Source organism: Falco biarmicus, chromosome 5 (genome assembly GCF_023638135.1).
Source record: "Falco biarmicus isolate bFalBia1 chromosome 5, bFalBia1.pri, whole genome shotgun sequence".
NCBI classification, from domain to species: domain Eukaryota; kingdom Metazoa; phylum Chordata; class Aves; order Falconiformes; family Falconidae; genus Falco; species Falco biarmicus.
The window spans coordinates 12,637,290-12,656,764 of record NC_079292.1 but is presented as its reverse complement, the minus strand read 5'-3'; the positions used below and the strand labels follow the sequence as shown (position 1 = coordinate 12,656,764).

At 43.9% G+C, this 19,475-nt stretch overlaps 1 protein-coding gene across 1 annotated transcript; it reads left to right on the top strand.

Moving 5' to 3' along the window:
• CAV1 (caveolin 1) lies at positions 1–19,058 on the top strand. The gene is made up of 3 exons (XM_056341237.1): positions 1–154; positions 1,034–1,198; positions 16,676–19,058. Exons 1-3 carry the CDS (start codon positions 125–127, stop codon positions 17,015–17,017), a joined length of 537 nt encoding a protein of 178 aa, XP_056197212.1. The 5' UTR covers positions 1–124; the 3' UTR covers positions 17,018–19,058.
• The last annotated feature ends 417 nt before the right edge of the window (positions 19,059–19,475 follow it).

Here is a 19,475-nt window from a genome sequence, read left to right as displayed (position 1 = left end):
CCGTCTGCCGCGCAGCTACCTCCCCCTGGCCGGCCGCTCCGCAGAGCGGGATCCTCCTGCCTCCGGTGCCGCAAGTTATAGCGCAGGGAGAGGCGCGGCGGAGCCGCCAGCCAGCCGCGGCAGCATGTCCGGTACCAAATACGTAGACTCGGAGGTAGGGCTCGCCGCGGGGACGGAGCCGGGACTCTTCGAGCGCCCCGCCGGCTGCCCCGCCGCCCGTCCGCCGCCCAGTACCTGCAGCGGCTCGGCGCCCCCCCGAGCCCCCCGGCCAGCAGGGGAGCGGGGCGCAGGGGCAGGTCGGCGGCGGAGCCGGCGTCCGGCGGGGAAGGCGGACAACCGGGCACCTGCGGGCGGGGGACAGCGGGGCAGGGGTCCCGGGGGTCTCTTCCCCTGCGACCGAGCCGGGCCCGCGGTGAGAGCGCCGTGGTGGCGGCCGTACGGGGAGGGCGCTACGGCGAGGGCACGCGTGACGGGGGCACGGTGACGGCCGTGCGGGGACGGCGGCACGGTGAGATCAGCGCAGTGGGGACGGCACGGGGAGGGCGCCGGGGTGGAGAGGACGCGGGGAGCGCGCCGTGCTCCGGTCCGCGCGGGGAGGGCGCTGCGGGACGGCGCTGCGGGACGGCGCTGCGGGACGGCGCTGCGGGACGGCGCTGCGGGACGGCGCTGCGGGACGGCGCTGCGGGGGGACCCCGGGAGCTGCCCGTGGGGCCGCGGCTGCGCCCTCCCCGCTTAGGGGCGGCGGCGCTCCGCCCTGGGGCACCGCCGCGGGGAGCGGGGCCGGGCCGCCTGGCGGCGGGAGCGGGAGGCAGTGCCGGGCCGGGCACCGCGGGGTGTGCTGTGCGCCCCGCGGCCGCCGTGACACAGCCGGAGCCAGCGCCGGCCCGCAGCGGGGCTCCCGCCGCTCCGCGCACCCCGTGGGCCCCGGGGCCGCCGCCCCCCGCCCGCCCCCCGCCCTGCCCTGCCCTGCCCTGCCCTGCCCTCCTCGGCTCGGCTCTCCCCTCCCGCCCGCTCTCCCTCTCCCTCTCCGCAGGGCTTTCTGTACACGGCGCCCGTCAGGGAGCAGGGCAACATCTACAAGCCCAACAACAAGATGATGGCAGATGAGCTGAGCGAAAAGGCGGTGCGCGACGTGCACACCAAAGAGATCGACCTGGTCAACCGAGACCCCAAGCACCTCAACGACGACGTGGTCAAGGTGAGGGGGCCGAGGCGGGACGGGGCGAGGGGCGATGCCGGTTCCCGACAGCCGCCCGAGCTGCCGAGGCGGAGTGCGCGGGCAGTGCGAGGGCGACAGCAGCCCGTGAACCGCTTGCCTCCACCTGCTGAAGGAGGGAGAGGGCTGGTGTGTGTGTGTGTGTGTGTGTGTGTGTGTGTGCCCTAATTTATCTATCTTTTGGTTTTGGTTAAGAAAAGGGAGAGCGTGCAGAGGAGAGGCGGGCGGCGGGCCGCGGCACCCGCGGGCGCTGCTGGCCGGGGCAGGTCGCGCCGCAGCGCGGGGGGCTGTCCCCCGAGCGGGCTGTCCCCCGAGCGGGCTGTCCCCCGAGCGGGCTGCCCCCCGGAGCCGGCTGCCCCCCGCAGCGGGCTGTCCCCCGAGCGGGCTGCCCCCCGGAGCGGGCTGTCCCCCGAGCGCGCTGCCCCCCGGAGCGGGCTGCCTGCGCTCTCCCCGCCGGGCGCCGGGCGCTGCGTCCCTCCGGGGCAAGGGCCGGCGCCGGGCCCCTGCAGCTGTGTGTGCCGGCGGGTCCGCTCTGCATCCCGCCCGGGACCGGGGGAGCGGAGTAAAAAGGCTGCGTGACCTGATGTAGCACCGGCAGAGGGATTTTCCTTCCCTCGGGCACGCGTGGAGGGGCAGGGCAGGGAGGCGGCACCGGGGCGCGCAGCTCGGCACGGCCTGCGGGGCAGGGAACCCTCCCTGAACCAAGTGGGGGCAAGATCAGAGGTCCTGGTGGTCCTCTGGATGTGTGTAGTTGTTTTGTTTTGTTTTCCTTGGCATTTTTCCTTCCCTCAAGAAACGATGAAACAAGCTAAGCAAAATCTTACAGGGCCCTTTTCTAGGTGTTTTGTTTGGGTTTTTAAATCGGAGTCTGACTGTTTTCGACAAAAAGGGGTCGATGGAGATTTTATCTTGTAGTCACTTCGGTCAGAAAAATCATACTGCTGATTTTTCTTTCGGCAGACAAATTTTATACTATGCTTGTGAAAACTGAGGAGGCTGTCATCTGGGTTTGTCAGAACCTAGGTGAAAACGGGAGTTGCAGTGGGTGACTGAGCCACTAGCTGGCTTATTTAGTGCCCAGCAGTGAGAGTGTGTGCAGTTCACCACGTTTGTTGGTCAGGAAGACCTGTTTTTGAAAAAAAAAAAATTAAAAAAAAATATTGCATTGTTTCCAGAGAATCAGAAGGTTGGACTCTGGTTCCTGAATATATGTCAGTAAAATGATTCATGCTCTGTGCAGAAAATATAGTAAGGTCCTGAGTTACCTCAGATTCCACTGACTGCAACACAAAATGGAAATATGGCTAGCCATCATGCTGGACCAATGCTAACATTTATCCCTCAGAACAGGCTACATCTTTAAGGAGCCATTGTCAGCTTTGCCATCTAGAAAGAAAAGAAAAGGCATAGTTTTTATTTCCTTAGAAAAAAATCATCTGTGTACCCAATGGTACAAAATGTCCATTAAAATGATTGATTTTTAAAAAAAGGAGAGAGCAATTCTTTTTTCTTCTACCCACGGGGGAGCAGCTGGGTAGACAGGGAATGCAAGAGCTGAAGAATGAGTCTGCATCATGGCTTATTGCGTACATCAACAGAAGAAGTCCCCAAAGCAACCAGACCTTCTGAGGATGAGTCACAGCCCCCAAGCAAATCAGAATCTGGGTGTCCACAAACCTAACTAGGGAAAGAAAGATCCTGCTGGGAAAAGAGGGATACCACTGACGGAAAAAACTCCTAACAGACTTAAAAGTAACAAGCATACAAAGCCCATCCTGCCTTCTCCGCCCCCCACAGGAGCAATGATTAAGAAAGCTTTTTTACACTCAATCATCTAAAAGAAAGCTAAGAAGTAAGAATTATAGTAATGGAAAAAACAATTTTTTTCAGTTTGTTGTTTTGAAATAGTTGCGGGCCAACACATTCATTGAAAACCCGCAAACAGGCAGAATACCGGTACCGCCTCTGGGTCAGGAAGTGGGCTGCTGGTAGTGCACGTAGTCACATCAAGACACAGGAATGTACCAAAATGAATTTGGTGTTAACCAGATGGAGTGTGTTTTGTGTCATAAACCCAGCAGTATTTGTAAAAAATGTGGGCATTGTAAAGCAACATTTTCCTGTTTTGTTAAAAGCATAAATAATAATCACTTTGGTTTTTATAAGTATTTCATGGATAGGTTCAGCCTGGAAAGTAGAGAGAGGAATTTTGCCACAATTTGGGTTTATTTGGACACTGTTTTCAGGTTCAGCCTATTAGATGTAGCAATAAGGTTCAGACCCAGTACCTAGGGGACAGGTTTGAATTGGGTTGTAGATACACAGGTTCAGTTCCTGCCTTAGCCATCAGTCTGTAGTCCCCTTCTGTCATGCATCTGCCTTTCTTACTTCAGCTGTAAACCATCCAGGCAAGGTGTAAAAACAGGAGTCCTCAGTCTCAGGTACTGAAAATCAGAGAAAAAACAATGTTCAGGAGTGTTGTAAAGCCAGAAATACGGTTCAGGCCTAGCTCAATTTTGTTTAGATCCTTGCATTTTTCTAAATTCAGAACCTTCTGCTTTTTACCAAACGTTTAATGCATTTCTTGCCACTTGACTATGAGGCACAATAGCATGGAAACTGGGGACAAATCAGTCAGCCATGAAATAGTAATGATTAGACAGAGAACTAGGAATCTGCTCTGTAAGCAGCTCTCTAAAAGGCCTCAGTGTTGTCTGCATTCAAATACTTCCCATAGCACATTTTAAAAATAACCCTTGCTTGTGAGGAGCAGGAGACGCATTCCCTTGGTGTGCAGCACAAGGCATCTGCACAGCTGCCTCTGCAGCAGGGAGTGCAGGCAGCAGTAGGGTAGGGGTGCAGGCAAGAGGGAGAGACCTGGTCGAGATCCTTTTATAAATAAAACTAGATGCATGGAGCAGCTTTAAAGCAAAGTTATTGGTGACCTCGACTTTGCTTACACTTTATCTTCAAGTTAGCTACCAAGTGGAAGCTAAGTGCTAGGAGGTTTCCAGAAAAGTGGGAATGACTGGATTTCTGTTCCAAGAGGGCTGGCAATGAGGCCTGGAGAACCTGAGGGCTGCAGGCAGCGGAGTTGGCAGCTCTGTGCTGGAGGAAGCACGATCTAGTAAAATCACCAGAATTTCCTTCCTGTTCCAATTCCTTCAGCAGGGAGCGGAAAGGAAGGAGTTTCTTCCTCGTATGACTGCCCTCATGCGTCACCTTGGTGGGAGGAGAACGTGCAATGGTGGTCCCGTTCCTTGAGGCACTGGCTTGTGAAGCTGGCCAGTCATGCGGGAGGCGAGGAGGGAGAAGCTGGTGGTTATACAGCTGGTTGGCCTTACCGTTGTATCTATTTCGTATGTCCTTCACTGGAAAATGCTACACTTGGACTTGTGTCCCACAGGTTTTATTTACGTGTGACAAGATGCTACAAACAGGATAGAAAGCTGATGGTTGGGTTTTTTCTCTCATTCATTCCCTGATGACCCAGGACCTGCTTGAAGGTGCCTGAAGTTCAGCCTTTGTCCTTCCTGCTTCCCAACGCACTATTTGTGTTTTCCACAGTATGGCTCAATTACAGCCTTCCAACTCTTCGGAGCTCGGTTTCTCAAAGTATCTGTGGTCACATGTGCGCAGTTTACTGCATTTGGAGAAGCAGAGGAGGGAGCCAGCTCTGCAGCTTGTGCTTCTCAGCTTGCTCAGGATGAGGATGGTCCTTGCAGCCAGCCCTGCAAAGTCACCTCCTCTGGGACCAGTGAGGACCAAATGTGCCGCCAGATTACAGTTTTTTCCTGTGGTGGTGTGCCTGTGCCCGGTCTACCATCCAGAACAACATTAGGATTTTGTTTTAAACAAGTGGTGTCTATCTGCTGTTTGTTGCATAGGAGTCCTTTTCTCTCTGGAAAAAAAATCCAGTACTTGGCTACAGATGTAAGGATGCAGAACTTTTGTACCAAGTTTTAAACAGTTACGTGTTTGTGCCTTCCACTTAAGGCTAATGCAGTTAAGGGTAATCCAGTGTACTGCAAGGAAAAGTCTGGAATTTTTAGTCAGATGTTGACAAATACCATAACAGCCTTATGCAGGCGTTAGGGAGGAAAGTATTACTCAGCCATTTTAAAGCCATTTACAATTTCTGCTGCTTCCTAATAAAAAGAGAGCTTTTTTAAAAAGCAGTTTGCCATTTTGTTTAGTCCTTCGCCATTACAGTCCCTTGCTGTTGCGCTGAGCGGGGTGTAAGATGCACAGAGATGACTAGGCAGAGCACCTCGCATCTCCACACCTCAGAACCTCTGGAAGGAGAGCAGGACTTGTCCCCTGTTCTTCTCAGGGGGTGGGCTAAGGCACTGAGGACCATCACTGATGGGACAGCAAGTGTCCAGCCGGGGGGGAACAGAGTTCTGCTCTTCAACATGGTAAAATGAGGCAAAAGCAGAGCTCAAGTCAGGCACTTTTTCCGAAACAAGGAATTAAGTGAAATTTCATGCAGACCCCTTTTCTTTGTTTTCAGCAATTAAAAGTCCTGAGAAAACAGATACGTACGTAGGCTTGAACACATCAATATAAATATAAAATGTATGTTTTAATCCCAGCTTGTCATCTGGGCTCTCGCTGTTGGTAGGGATGGAAGTTAGATGCCTCTGAGGCAGGTTCACATCCCAGAGTTTTGGTCTGACTGGGATGAGTGGTGCTCTCAAAAGGCTCTCAAATGTTTCCCTCGTTGACAGTACATATAGTTTAGACATGACACTTTTACATAACTCTGTTTAAATGAAATGATTCTGAAGCTTTGTGTCATCCGGCTGTGGGGTTTAGATTTAAAATGCAAGAATATTCAAATATTTGACTTTGGCTACCCACACAACACAATCCTGTTTCAAATATTGCTTCCAAGGCTAGTCTAGGAGTGAAAGATTGAAAACTAGAGTCATCATGAGTGCCAGTTCATACGTCTGAGCGAGGTTTTAAGAGTTCTGAAAAACAGTTTTCTTGCACGATAGAGTTCCCAGGCATGGAATTTCTGAATGTTCATAAGATTACAGATAATAATGGCATCTATTCTAATGAAAGCTTCTTTCTCAGAAAAATGTGTTTGTGTTTAAGCTCATAGTATTATTAAAGCCTTATGCACTGCCTTCTTGCTTAGCATGATGAACATGACTCATAACTCCATAGGAAAATGTTCATTTGATGGTCATGGGGACAGAGCCAACCATTCAGCATGGATGTTCCTTTTGTTAGAATTTATTGAACACTATCTCAGATCCAGAGGAGACAGATACTTCTAGTTTCTGATAAATTCAACATAATTCAGATTATGTGCTAGAAAATTTTAAGAACAATTTGAATAATTTTACAATTTTTAGCACACTGTATGGAGAGAAATACTGTCTTCTGTTGCGGAGACTCTGGATGGCTAAAACAAACAACAAAAACCCCCTGAAATCCAAAACTCTCCAGGGGGGAAGATGAATAAATGTGTATAGTAGGGTGGTCTGCCCATAAGGTTCCCAGTGAGAATTTGATCTTTGTTATATTTTAGGCAGCAGAGAGAAGAAAGTACAAATGAACGTGTGTGATCCCATAAAATTTGTGATCTCTGGAAAACTGGAGAGAGATATAGTTCTAAACTAAGATAAGTTTGTATTTCCCACATCTCTAATACCTTTGTAATAAACAGACAGCAGAATGAAATCTACATCAGCAATGATTTTTTTTGAGTGTTTTTATCCAGAACTACCATCTCTCTTTTCAGAAAAATGATGGCAATAAAAAACATCTTGACCTAAAAAGGATATTATTTTGAAGATGAAAGAGAAGCTTTGCCATTTAATTTAATTTGATTTATTGGGGAAGCAGGTTTAACTCTGTTAGTCCCTTTTCTGGCAGATTTCTTATGAAAACGTCTTTTGATAGTTTCAAAACAAACTTTGAATTTTCTGCAATATCATTCTTGTCAAATTATGTCATCAGATTAGCATTCAGAAGGACAAATAATTTTGGTACCACTATCCCCACTCTAAGGAGATTTTAATTGATGAAACGTCGACCCAATTTTATTCAAGATAGCCAAGGAGCTGTGCTATAGATGTTTAGTGGGGCTGTACAAGGATCGGGTTTGTCAGTAGTCTTCTATTTATCTGGCTCATGTACTTTATTTTCAAGTAAAGGGGAACTGATAAATTCAGCTTTGTACGTACGAAGTGAGAAGATGCTGTCACAGCCAAAGGTGATAGCATCACATTCCCTGTCCAAACCCCTGCTGTGCTGTATTTAGATTTGAAGTTCAAAAAAAGCCTAAGGGAGTCTCATAAACAGATTGCAACACTTCCGCTGTCAACTTTGAAATCCCTTCTCAGAATTCAAGCAAATGCTACCAAAAAAAAAAAAATCGGTTTTCCCTCAAGATCAAATTAATATCGCCTGTAGACCTGAGCCGTAAAGTCTTCTGTTGTTTTATGAAGTCCAAGTTCATGTATGTCTGTTCTAGTGCAGTTTGTGACAAGACTGGAACTGTAGACTAATGATATCTTGATTTTTGTGAAATGCTAAAGAAATAGTTACGTCGTATGTAAGGATCAGTAACTTCAGACCTTCCATAAGAAAGAAAACTTTCTAACAGGAGAAATGCATTAGCAAAGTTTCTTTAAAGGAAAGAAGAGACAGCCGGGCATCACTGCACACTCACTGTCAGCAGTAAGCATGTTCAGGTCGAGACGAGGGAAGAGGTGAGAACAAGTTACACAGATTTGCCAAAAAGAATGGCAGCAGTTAATAGGAATGTGTTTGTGGGTAGTATACCTAGTTAAGCGTCTCCTTTCCTTACTCCCTTTGCAAACGATAGAGAAAAACGCATTTTCCAGATCTAAGGCTCCCTCCAAAGATGCCTGTCTCTGTCCATGCACTACTGAAGAGTCCAAAATCACTATATTTCCATTTGCCATTAGTGCCAAAATTTAGGAGGGATGAAGCTAGAGTAAGTTCTAAAAAGTTATACTTAATAGCGGTTTATTGCCTTCATAGCAGGTCTGTAAACCTGCACTGAGGGCAATATAATAATATAATATGGATATATTTATATTATATGTATAAAATACAAATCTGTTTACAGAACATCTCTACTTTTATTGATGTTTCTGGATTCTGGTTAACTCCAGACCCCACTGGAATCAATAAAAAAATTCCCATTATCTTTAGTGTAGTCAAAACTTCATCCCAGTGTTCATGTTGATGAATATACCTCTTCAAACATACAGGTGGACAGACACATGTGGATGTACATATACACGAACATACCAGAGTTCTTTGCTAAAATAACTGTATCAAACAAGGAGCTGTGGAACATGAACCAAATAATAAAACAGAGAAAGCTTCTGAAGAGATTCTCTTTAGGAAAATGGCAATAACCTCCCAGCAGCCCAGTTTCCAATGAGGAAAATAGCTACTTTATTTTCTGACTGCTTACTCTCACAACATCAACATATTTTCCAAGGAACTGGCTGACATGGTACCCCACCTGCATAGGAAGTTTTGCTGTGTTTTGTAGGAGTGCAGGTGTCTCCTTGAAGCTGCTGGTCTCTCATTCTGCAGGACTATAATGAGACAGGACAGGCAAGTGCTGCAGGAAGAGATCTCTGAAGAGTGGCTGGTTGCTACAGTGCCGACCCGTTGGTGCATCACTCACATTTTTCTCACGAGTGCTCCTGCAGATTTTGATGAGCCTGCCCATTTGATAAAACAAAGCCCATCACCAGGACTTTTCTGGTATGTAATCAGTAATTCAGCATGGGCAGGGAGCAGGAAGTTGTTCTCTCAGTAATTAGTAGCAAATTATTTTTTAGCTATTTTCAGGGATTTTCAGTTTGCAACATGGTGATCTGCAGTCATAACCTTTTTCTATGTCATGACATTACTTATCATTTTTCATAATGCATTTGAACATTTGTTATGTGTGCAGTAGGTATCAGTCCTGACCAGACCGGTTTTCTTCTCTGGCTACAAGAGTGTAGTCCTTAAACTCTACTTTCCAACATGAATATCCTTGTTTGTTAAAGTATTGTTTGCTTTTCTGGCATACTCTGCAGTACTCAGGAAAGATTCACGATTTCCATTAAGAGACCTGCCAAGAGAACACTTTTCTTGCCGTATTATAGAAAGCAGGCACAGGGAGGCAGGGAACATGAGGCCAATTCATTGGTCAGTTTGAATGAGCAACTGGGGTGGAACTGTTCTGCTTACTTGTTTAGGGTTTCATTCACTTTGGAATTACTTGCTGCTTTTCTGTACTTAACCAGCCTTACACAAAAACGATGGTTCTAGCCATCTGTGTTCATAGCATCACTTTTTTTGTGCAAAGGGGTGAGTGATGTGCCCGCTGGTCTGGCAAGTCCCCAGAAGAGCAGTGTGCTCTGAAGACAGAGTTCAGGGTTAACAGGCAGAGCCTAATCTTGCTGCATCCCAGCCTGGAGTGACTCTTGGGGTTCCCTTGTTAGATGCTGGCCACCATACCAATAGTCAAGGTGATTTCTTGTCTTCCGATGGAACTTATCCCATCTCTGAACACTGCTGGATGTTCATGTTTTGTAGTCACCTATGCTATAGTCTGAGGCTCATATAAATACTTTGGAATAGAATGAATTTTGCTTTTACTACACACCTATCAGCACTTAATGTTTGCTGTGGAAAACAACAATTAGTGAGGAAGTAGAACATCTAGGCATCATGAAGCTCGGTGTTTTCAGGAACAAAGTACCAGCTTCTCTACATAACTGCAGGTGAACATTTGCCGGGTGGAGATTACAGAATGCTCTTAAGAGGGTGAACGAGTCTCCTGGTGTCTTGGGAGGTGGAGGAAGCGAGAAGAGCAACATTATGCCTCTGAGTCCCAACATCTCCCATGCTCTTTCCTTGGATTCAGTAGAAATGACCTTATATGCCTTTTCATCATTTTCTGATAAACTGTGGTAGTGGTCAGGAAGACGAACATCAGCAGATGTGGCAACATGGTATTTCCAAGAATTAATAAAACGTTTAGGTGTTTAGCTGATATCACTGATTTAACAGAATGGTTGTGAGCTTATTGCTTAACTATTTTTTTTCCCCTGCTGCTGTGATGCCTTTGTTCTCCAAGCACTGTAACTGGAAATTTTAAAGTTCCAAATAGTATGTGGAAGTACAAAACCTAATAATGATCTCAGGTGCTTATGGTTCTCTTATTTTTAAAAACACACAGCACAGCGTTCTGCAGAGTTGGTAGTGCTGCACCTTTCCGGAACGTCGCCTCCCATATGTGACTCACACCATAGAATGGCTTGTCATTTTGTGCTGTTTTCCACATTTTCTTCTATAGAGTATTTCTTTAAAGGACGTTGAATTGCATTTATTGCAGCGTAAAAAAGAGATTGCATCTGCTTTGTTATGTGTGTGTTTCGAGTCTTGTCGGGCACAATGTAATATGGTGAAGCAATATTATGCTTACTCTCTTGGTATCAAGGAAAAAACTGTTTAAACACAGCACAGGGTAAGCAGTAAAGACAGTTTCCATACTCTTTGCTAAAAATGCGAAGAAAACTAGCTTGTGACTCTTTCTTGTATAAATACACATTCAGAATTGACTATAGCTCCGGTCTGGCAGGGCATGTAAGCATATTGACATCAGTGGGACAGTTCACATTTTTCAGGTTGTGTGCGTATTTAAACGGTTTGCCTGATTGGAGGTATTAGTGATCAGTCAAGAGAGATCCAGTAAGGATCTCTCTGCATCCTTTCACTGACTCCAAAAGATATTGATGGCACTCAAAAATGTAGGCATCCTCAGCAGCTGTTTGGGTTCCTCCTCAGTGGAGTAGCGGTGGTGCCTGTCTATGCTAACTGCATGCTGCGAAGCACAGTAGCAGCACACAGCTACCACACAGGAAGATTTAAATAATTATAGTTACAGTTACAGAGATGTAGATTAGGTCAAAACCCCCATAAAATGCTGATGGCCTTAATTTTTTTTCTGATAGACCCAGCACAGTAGATTTTTCTGTGTAATGGATATTACATACCCCAGAGAACAACCTTTTGAGGAGAAGCATAACTGGTAAGTAGGCAATTTGAGATTGGAATTGAAGATACCTTTCCAGCCTGCCAGGTTTTGATACATAGGGACTAAAGTGGCAAGGTCAACAGGTCAACTGTTTTCATATATAAAGCATGTATTCTTGAGTCAGCTGGGTTTTCTTTCAGAAAAAAAAACACAGTTAACTTGACACTGCTAAGCTTTTTTAATTAATTGCTTTTTTCTTTAAACAGACCTTGGAAAAAGAAGATAAATTCCCCATACCATTTCCCTTTCTTGTAAATAAATCTCTTTTAGAATCAAAGCAGGTTCCTTAATTTCCTGGTAAAAGTTTAATAAACATATGCAGAGCAAAAGAAGCTGCGGTAATTCTCATAGCAGAATCAGACAAAAGCTTCAAGCAATGTAAAAACTGGCTTTACCAAACTGAATAGTAGGAAACAAAGAACAGCTGAAGTCAGGAAGTGTATTGTAGGCATGGGACAGGAGTTGATAGTGTTTAATAGCTTTGGCTGAAACAGAAGGCTGTAGCAAGTTATTAGCATCCTTTAGAGGGTCAAAACAAATTTCCTCTGCTTCTCTCCTTGTCACAAGTGAACGTGCCTGCATTTTCATTAGCTTGGCAAATAACTCAATGCGATTCCACAGCACACCCTGACAGCTCTGCAGGAGCAAGCTGCATGCTGAACTTGCAGTCTACTGAACAAGACCTGTGCCTAACCTAAGCATGCCTTTATGTAGGTAAAACAGAGTTCTTCACAGACCTACGTGCACATGATGCTTTGGCAAAAGTGGCCTCAAGAACAATACCCTAAGAAAAGCATCTTAACCTTGCAAGCCAGTTAGATTAATTTCCAGAAATTAGAGTGTCTTTCTTCCTCGGTTCATATTTCTGGCCACTTCTCTTTCTACTGTTGGTCCTATTTTTACTTTACTTAGTTCAGTTGGACTCCCATTATCAGCCTGATGACACTCACCATCACCGAGTGCTGCTGAACTAAAAACCAGAGGAGAGTAATAGGAGAGACTGAGGAGTGAGTAATCCAAGTGAAGTAAACGTAATGCAGGGCAAGGCAAAATGCATCCAGCAAAATGCATCCAGTCACCTATTCCTCTTGCTGCCTGTGGAGAACTGACCCCTATGAGTTAAAAACAGGATCTTTCATGGGAGTGGTTTGGTGCAGGAAGAATCTGGGTGATATCTCAGTTCCTGCAGCGTAAGGACTTATCTGTACTGCCTGAACAGTGAAATAAATAGAGCATTTCCCAGTCAGTGGACCTGTATGTGATCTGATAGCAGCTGAGAAGTGGAAGAACTCAGTTTACCTCACATCCTTGCCTTTCTTTAGACTGTACACTACTGTGGGTAATTCTGGGTTTGGACAGCATTGCAGAGGTTTGTGTTCCAGTTGTAGCTGGACTCTCTTGACATGTACATAATTTCAGAACATTATTATGGCTTTCAGGGACATAACAGCTTCATTTTAATCTTGTATTCAGGTTATCTCCCTTATTCAAACTGGAACAATTTGGACATGTCACATGAGGGATAACGAAATGGGAAAGATACGGTTTTGAGACATCAGCTATGATTCCTACAGGGCCATCTATTCAGCTTCCGTGCATCGGTAGAAACATTCCAAGAGCTGTTGAAGTTGTTCCAAGAAAGTAACCTCTTGACAATTGTTGGTGGCTGTTATCATCTCACAGGCACGTTGATTCCTGAGTACTTTTAGGACAACTGTGTATGGCTTGAGCTGGGAAATCTTGGCCAAAGTTATATCATAAATGTTCTAATATTAGCATCATCTCCTGGAATGAGAATGGGGCTGTCCATCTGGAAATGTAACGTGGCATGATTCTTCTGTCTGCTCCCCAGGATTAACTCCGTGGACATCTTGGAGTGCACTCCAGGCTAAAAACATTAGTACTGAGAATCGCCAATACAGAGACTTTACTATTTGATTTGAAAACCGATGAGTTTACTGGCTTCCATTTTTCAGTAAAACATTCATTATAATGAATTATTTTGAAAGGAATCAAATTACAGGCCATTCGTTACTTAAAGTTCTAGGAAGTTCACATTAGCCTATGGTTTCTTTTTACATGCCAAAAATATGCTTTGCTGATAAAAATAGGTCCCACTTAGCTAAATTAAAGATATAACCATGAAAAGGCTGATGGAGCTCAAGACAGACTTGCTTTCCTGCTGAGATGTAATATTTCCCTTATCAGCCAGTTGAAAAAACACAAGATAGACTCTACCACAACTGAACTAAATGAGAAGACTTCAGGCTTGACCCTGAATAGCCCTCGACACGCTGAAGTGCTGTGTGATGGCTGTGTGCACAAGGTGGGCCTGCCAAGGATCACAACACAACATCAACTGGTGGGAAGCATGCAATAAATTCCCAGAAGTTTTAGAATGAGAGGGCTATGCTTAACCATGATGCAGTCTTCATGTTTTGAGAAGCAACCTTTTCTTGCTGTAATCATCTTGGGTTTTTCCATCATCTGCATAGTCTTACTATCTGATTTCAAGGCAAACGTTGATGGTAAGTCAAGAACACCCATTTGCTTTGACAATGAGCTAACATGGGATATGGACTATAATGGAAAGTTTGCTTTTGAGTAGCTGCAGAAACAGGTACTATAAGTACGCTTGCTTGTGTATTCCAAAAAGGAAATATACTTGCTCCATAAACGCTGGCATATGTTTTTCCAACATGTACTCAGTTGAATGAAATCGATTTCAGTGAACAGTATACAGATCTTGAAAACATCTTTGGGGTGAGGGGCCAGGAACAGATAATAGAATAAGATAATTGGATGCCGTCATCAGCAGATGTTATTGACTTCTCCCTGTATACATGTACATCCTTTACTTCTCTCTTTCATGATGCAGTCCTAAAATGCAATGATGGATAGGACATCTTATTGTTTCATTTGGTAAAAAGATAACAATATATCCAGGAAAGTTCCTTGCTCTGTCTTACCAGACTGCCACTAACTTTTAATGACCAATTCATGTAATTATTTTATGGCCAGTGTACTTCATAAAGCTATTTTTTGCCAATTGTTTAGTCCCCAGATATAACCTTTTCTATTTAATAAGCCCACAACCAAAGCTGAGAGCATATTGGTGCCTGTGATGCCTTCCCCAGAATTAGTTATTTCCACCAGAGCTTCAGTCTTGCACCCACTGAAATACAGTGTCCAAATAATTTCCAGTTTCATGTCTTCACTGAGCAGTGACTGTAGTGTACTTTCTATGCTGTATTGAGACACTGATTTCACGGAGACTGTTTCTAAGCTTTGTACCAAAAATTCATGCACATGACCTACAGAGGCAGAGGTTACTGGATACCTGTAGAGCTATTGCAAAGAAACCCATGAGTCACACCCTCTTTTCATTTTCTCTTTTTGTAGCTATTATTTGAAATCATGCTGTTGAGTTTCAGAAAGTCCAGGCAGACTTTTGGCTCTGCAAACGTGTATGGACAGGTGTGGAGCACTGAGGTGTGTTGCCTGCACGAAGTCTGTCACTGGTTTCTGTGGAGGCAGAATTTCAACCCAAACGCTAACTTTAGGTGTGATGGGGATGATGATGATGATGAATTCCCATCCCAATGAATCATAGATCACTTTCAGATCACTAGAGCCTAGTTCAGAGTAGCTGGTAAAGAAAAGGTTTCTAGTTTGCATTACATGATGTCTAGAGAGAAGCACTGGCAGAGAGTGATGTTTTTGCCCAGTAATACGTTGAATTAAGCCAGCTTGATGTTAGGCATTCAAGATATCTGATATCATAGATGATTCAGAAGTTTCCACCCAAGGACTTTCAAGCCCTTCAAGCAAATTGCACCTAGACTGTGCAGTTTTGCTTTGGAATTATCTTTTTTGTTTTATAGTATTTTTCCCTTTGTTGGTAACTTCCGTTTGAAGGTGACTGAAGATTCAACAGGAGAGGGAGGAGTTCTTTCTAATTATTATATATATTTTAGATTAAAAGAAATTATTGTGAGCCTTTTCCTACAGTGTAAGCAATTCTGACACTGAGTGCACGTATAAGCACCTCCCTCCAGCATGCTAAGGTACTGTTGCCCGAGTTTCTGTGGCCAGTGGCCCATATCATACTTACCCTGCTCCTCTGTATCTTCCCTTACTGCAGCATTATCATCTGTCTTGGGGATCCAGCCCCAGAAATGCAGTTTCTTTTTTTCTTTCATCTAATTTAAACAGTCATTTAGTTCCTTGCAGAGGAATAGCTTTGTGATGGTCTCTTTCCTGTTGAATGCAGTACCTATACAATTCGTTGTGCTAACTAAATTAAATATCCTGTATTGTGGGTTATATCAAACACATGTTTGTGTGACATGGAGCTGAACCATCATCACAATTCTGTTAATTTTCTAATAGAAATATTATGACAATTAAGCTTCCTGAATTGCTCAGTATTTCAACAGAGAGCTGTAAAATATGTCTGTTGGAATGCTCTGCTTCCTTCGGTGACTTTCTGAACGATTTATGAATAGTCAAAACTATGAAAAATGTGGAAGACTGTGTTTCCTCTAAATATTAATATGTTAGCCTGGCCATGTCTTTCATGAGGAGGGTGTTATCACATAAACAGGATAGGCTAAAACAAAACGGTACTAATGTGAAGAGCCTCCTTAACATTTAACAACATGAAAGAGCTCCCTCACCCTTTCAGGCTAAGGAGGGGCTCCACCTGATGCCGACATAAATCCAGCATTTTATTTTTCCATCTACTAAGAACTACCTATGCCTGTTTCAAAGTATATATTTATACTTTGAAAGTATATATATTTATATATAAAGTATATATTTAAATAATATTTTAATAATTTTAAATTAAATAAATTTAAATTAAACAGTGTTTATTGACTGTCAAAATTCAGCAATGCTATACAAGGAAAGATGGGGAAAAATCGGGGGAATAAAACCCATCTTATTGATACACGCCTGGGGGGTGTAAAAAGTCAAAGTACTGACTGCATTTATTCCAGTCATAAAGATGTGTTAACAGTTATGTCAGGCAATGAAAGCATGATGATTCTGTTCACTTGGCTTGCCTATTAGGTAGACTTTAAGGGCACTCTTAGGCCTGTAGGAGAATAGGAAACTATCTTCAGGTTTTTGGACATCTCCATCTAGAAGTTAGATATCTGTCTAATTTTGAGCTAATCATTGAGGCTCCCTGGTAGTCACTGAAAAAAAGATAGTATAGATAGTATAGATGAAAAAAGACGTAGGAAGTACATGTTTCGGTGTTTTGTTGCAGGGGACCATTGCTCTCCAGGGAAGGTGTTTCTGGAGTCCATCCTTGATGCAAACATCTGACTGACCTGACTTTGTGTTCTTTGCTACAGATTGATTTTGAAGATGTGATTGCTGAGCCAGAGGGAACACACAGCTTTGATGGGATTTGGAAGGCCAGTTTTACCACCTTCACTGTAACGAAATACTGGTTTTACCGTTTACTGTCAGCAATCTTTGGCATTCCTATGGCTCTCATCTGGGGCATCTACTTTGCCATTTTGTCATTCCTGCACATCTGGGCGGTGGTGCCGTGCATAAGGAGCTACCTGATCGAGATCCAGTGCATTAGCCGCGTCTATTCGATCTGCATCCACACGTTCTGCGACCCACTGTTTGAGGCCATAGGCAAAATGTTCAGCAGCATCCGAGCCACAGTACGGAAAGAGATTTGAGAGACATTTCAAGGAGAGCCATCAGCCTAGGAAGGGGGTGGGGGTTTTGTGTTGTTTGGAGTGTTTTGGTGCCAGTTTCGTGTTCCTCAAAGCAGCATACAGCAACCGGTGGTGGATATACTGGCCCAAAACAAAGAAATGCTTGCTCAGTTTCTTTTCCTACTGTTTATTCTTACTGGACTACTTGCTTCTTTGTTGTTTTTTTTTTGTTTTTTTTACTTCTTTTTCCTTTTCAGTCTGCATTTCAAACTAACCTTAAATGGCCATTCTTCCATGCCAGCTGCATATCATTTTGCTGGCTGTTCAGTTCAGAGACTGAAGTGTTGTTGGATGCCGCTTGATCTCACCCTTCATTCCTTGTGAGATAAATCCACAGTGATACTGAAGAACGACAAAAATGCTTTCCAACACTATAAAGCCATTCATTTTATTGTGGCCAAAGAGCGCAGAGCTATTGCAGCAGAATGAACGTGACCAGCTGGCAGGTTTTAGCAGAATGTTCTTTTTCAATTGGATTGTCAGTTGACTGCAGCTATTTACAGTCATGGTCAGATATGGTGCATTATGAATAAATTAGTAAAGTAAACAAATTACTGAGCTAATGTATGTCCTAAAAATCTAACACTTTATCAGGTTGGAGGCGATGACATGTGAGAGCTTTTCACGTGCATAAAAAGCTTCGGTCAGTGCCTTTCTGTCTCATTCTATCTTGGAAGTTTGCATCCACTGGTTTTTCAACCTTTGCTAGAATTGCAGAAGCAAACTGCAGTTGAGAACTAAAACTGGTCATTATGGAAATGTTTTTCTGACTGTGACTTATGATACATCCCTTAGCAAGCATTTAGGTGCTTACCTCATAGGCTTCTGGGGTTTATTTTTTTCCAAAGTATTCATATAAATACGTATCACAGGTATGCCAGAGATGACCCTGAGTTTCAAGAAAAATGAAGGTGTGCCAAACACAAGCTACACGAGGCCAAGGAGGAGCTGCCCCTGAGAAACTTTTCTATCAGCTTTCAAAACTTCCCTATCAGCAGAAGTCTGCATGCCACTAATGCACAGATTATTTTCAGGATGCTTTGCTGGTTCTAAACTAATCCATCACAAGAGATGGTTCAGAAACTTCACATTTGTGGGTTGGTTTGTTCATTTTTAGCTGAGCTGCAACACCGGGAAGTCTTAAATAGAGGGTGTTGTGTGAATCTACCATGTCGCAAAGTGCAAAGAAAGCAAAGCCTTTGCGACATGTTCTGATGCTGTGATCTGCAGGAGCTTTTTGCCCTCGTGATAATACTGTGTTCAGAGATGCTCTCTGTATCCTCATAAGGTTTGCGTGAAGCATTTGTAAAAATAGTTGTGAGGCTAATCAGCTTAATTGTAAAGCAAGCTGGGGCCTGAGCCTGCTCCAGTTGGGATCTCCAGCAAGCCGGTTCTTGACCTCGGAGTGTGCAAGGTTTGGTCTTTGGGATGAGCATGGAGCTGTCTGGTACACCTACAGCTTTTTTATTTAGTGCTGATATTTCACATATTGCTTTACCTAACACAGGAGTGCCTTCGGCTCAATTTCTGCCAAAGCATTGAAAACTTTAAGAAATGCTGCATTTTTAAAGGGGTGGGGGGGTGGGTGGGGGGGTGGGTGCTGGGGAGGGTGCACAAAAAATTTACAAAGCTATTAACTACTATTGTTTGCATTTAAAACAGACACTGGTATGGATATAGTTTTATGTTTTTCTATGTACATAATGAAGAGTGTACTATTATAGATTTTTTCAGTATGAGAAACAAGTGAGATTGTAAACAAGAAATATTTTATCTTTTTATGAGGAAAATCACTCTGAGGAAAACTTTCTTGATCTACCATATAAACTGTATATCCTGAAAGATGTCTGTTCACTTACAGCTATTAGTCCCTAATCCAAATACATTGCTGATCCAGGACACTTACATTGTTGTTATATGCTTACAGATATAACTGACACCTTTTTTTTTTTTTAATTCTGCATGTACATTAAAGACTACAATAAAAAGACGTTTAATGGTAGCTCCTGTCTGACTTCTTTTCCCTTGAAAGTCATGTGAACAAATCCAATGTTACCAGGAAGAAAAGATAAAGAAACAGAAAGCAATGTCATTTGTTTCTCAAGAAAGAAAGCACAAAACGGTCTCAATTTGGGCTTCAGGATCTGACTCAGGAAGATTCTTCCCAACAAAAAAATTATTTTTTTTGCCAAGTAAATATTTTCTGCTGCTAAATAAGTAGGCAGTAGGACTAGTGAACATAGCATTGATTAGGGAGCCTAAGCTTGTTTAAATGCTTGGTGTTCCTCAGTTTCCCTACATTTCAATTAGGATAATGAAGTTTACTTGTAGACAACTTTAATATCCAATAAAAAGAATGATAACATAATATAATGAGTTGTTTATAGTTTGTTTTACATAAAAGACTTTGGGAATCCAG

Excerpts from the sequence above, each read along its gene's own strand:
- CAV1 (XM_056341237.1), top strand. The coding sequence starts at position 125 with ATGTCCGGTACCAAATACGTAGACTCGGAG. Across the intron at positions 155-1,033 it reads CCAAATACGTAGACTCGGAG|GGCTTTCTGTACACGGCGCC; the intron begins GTAGGGCTCGCC and ends CCCTCTCCGCAG. Across the intron at positions 1,199-16,675 it reads TCAACGACGACGTGGTCAAG|ATTGATTTTGAAGATGTGAT; the intron begins GTGAGGGGGCCG and ends TCTTTGCTACAG.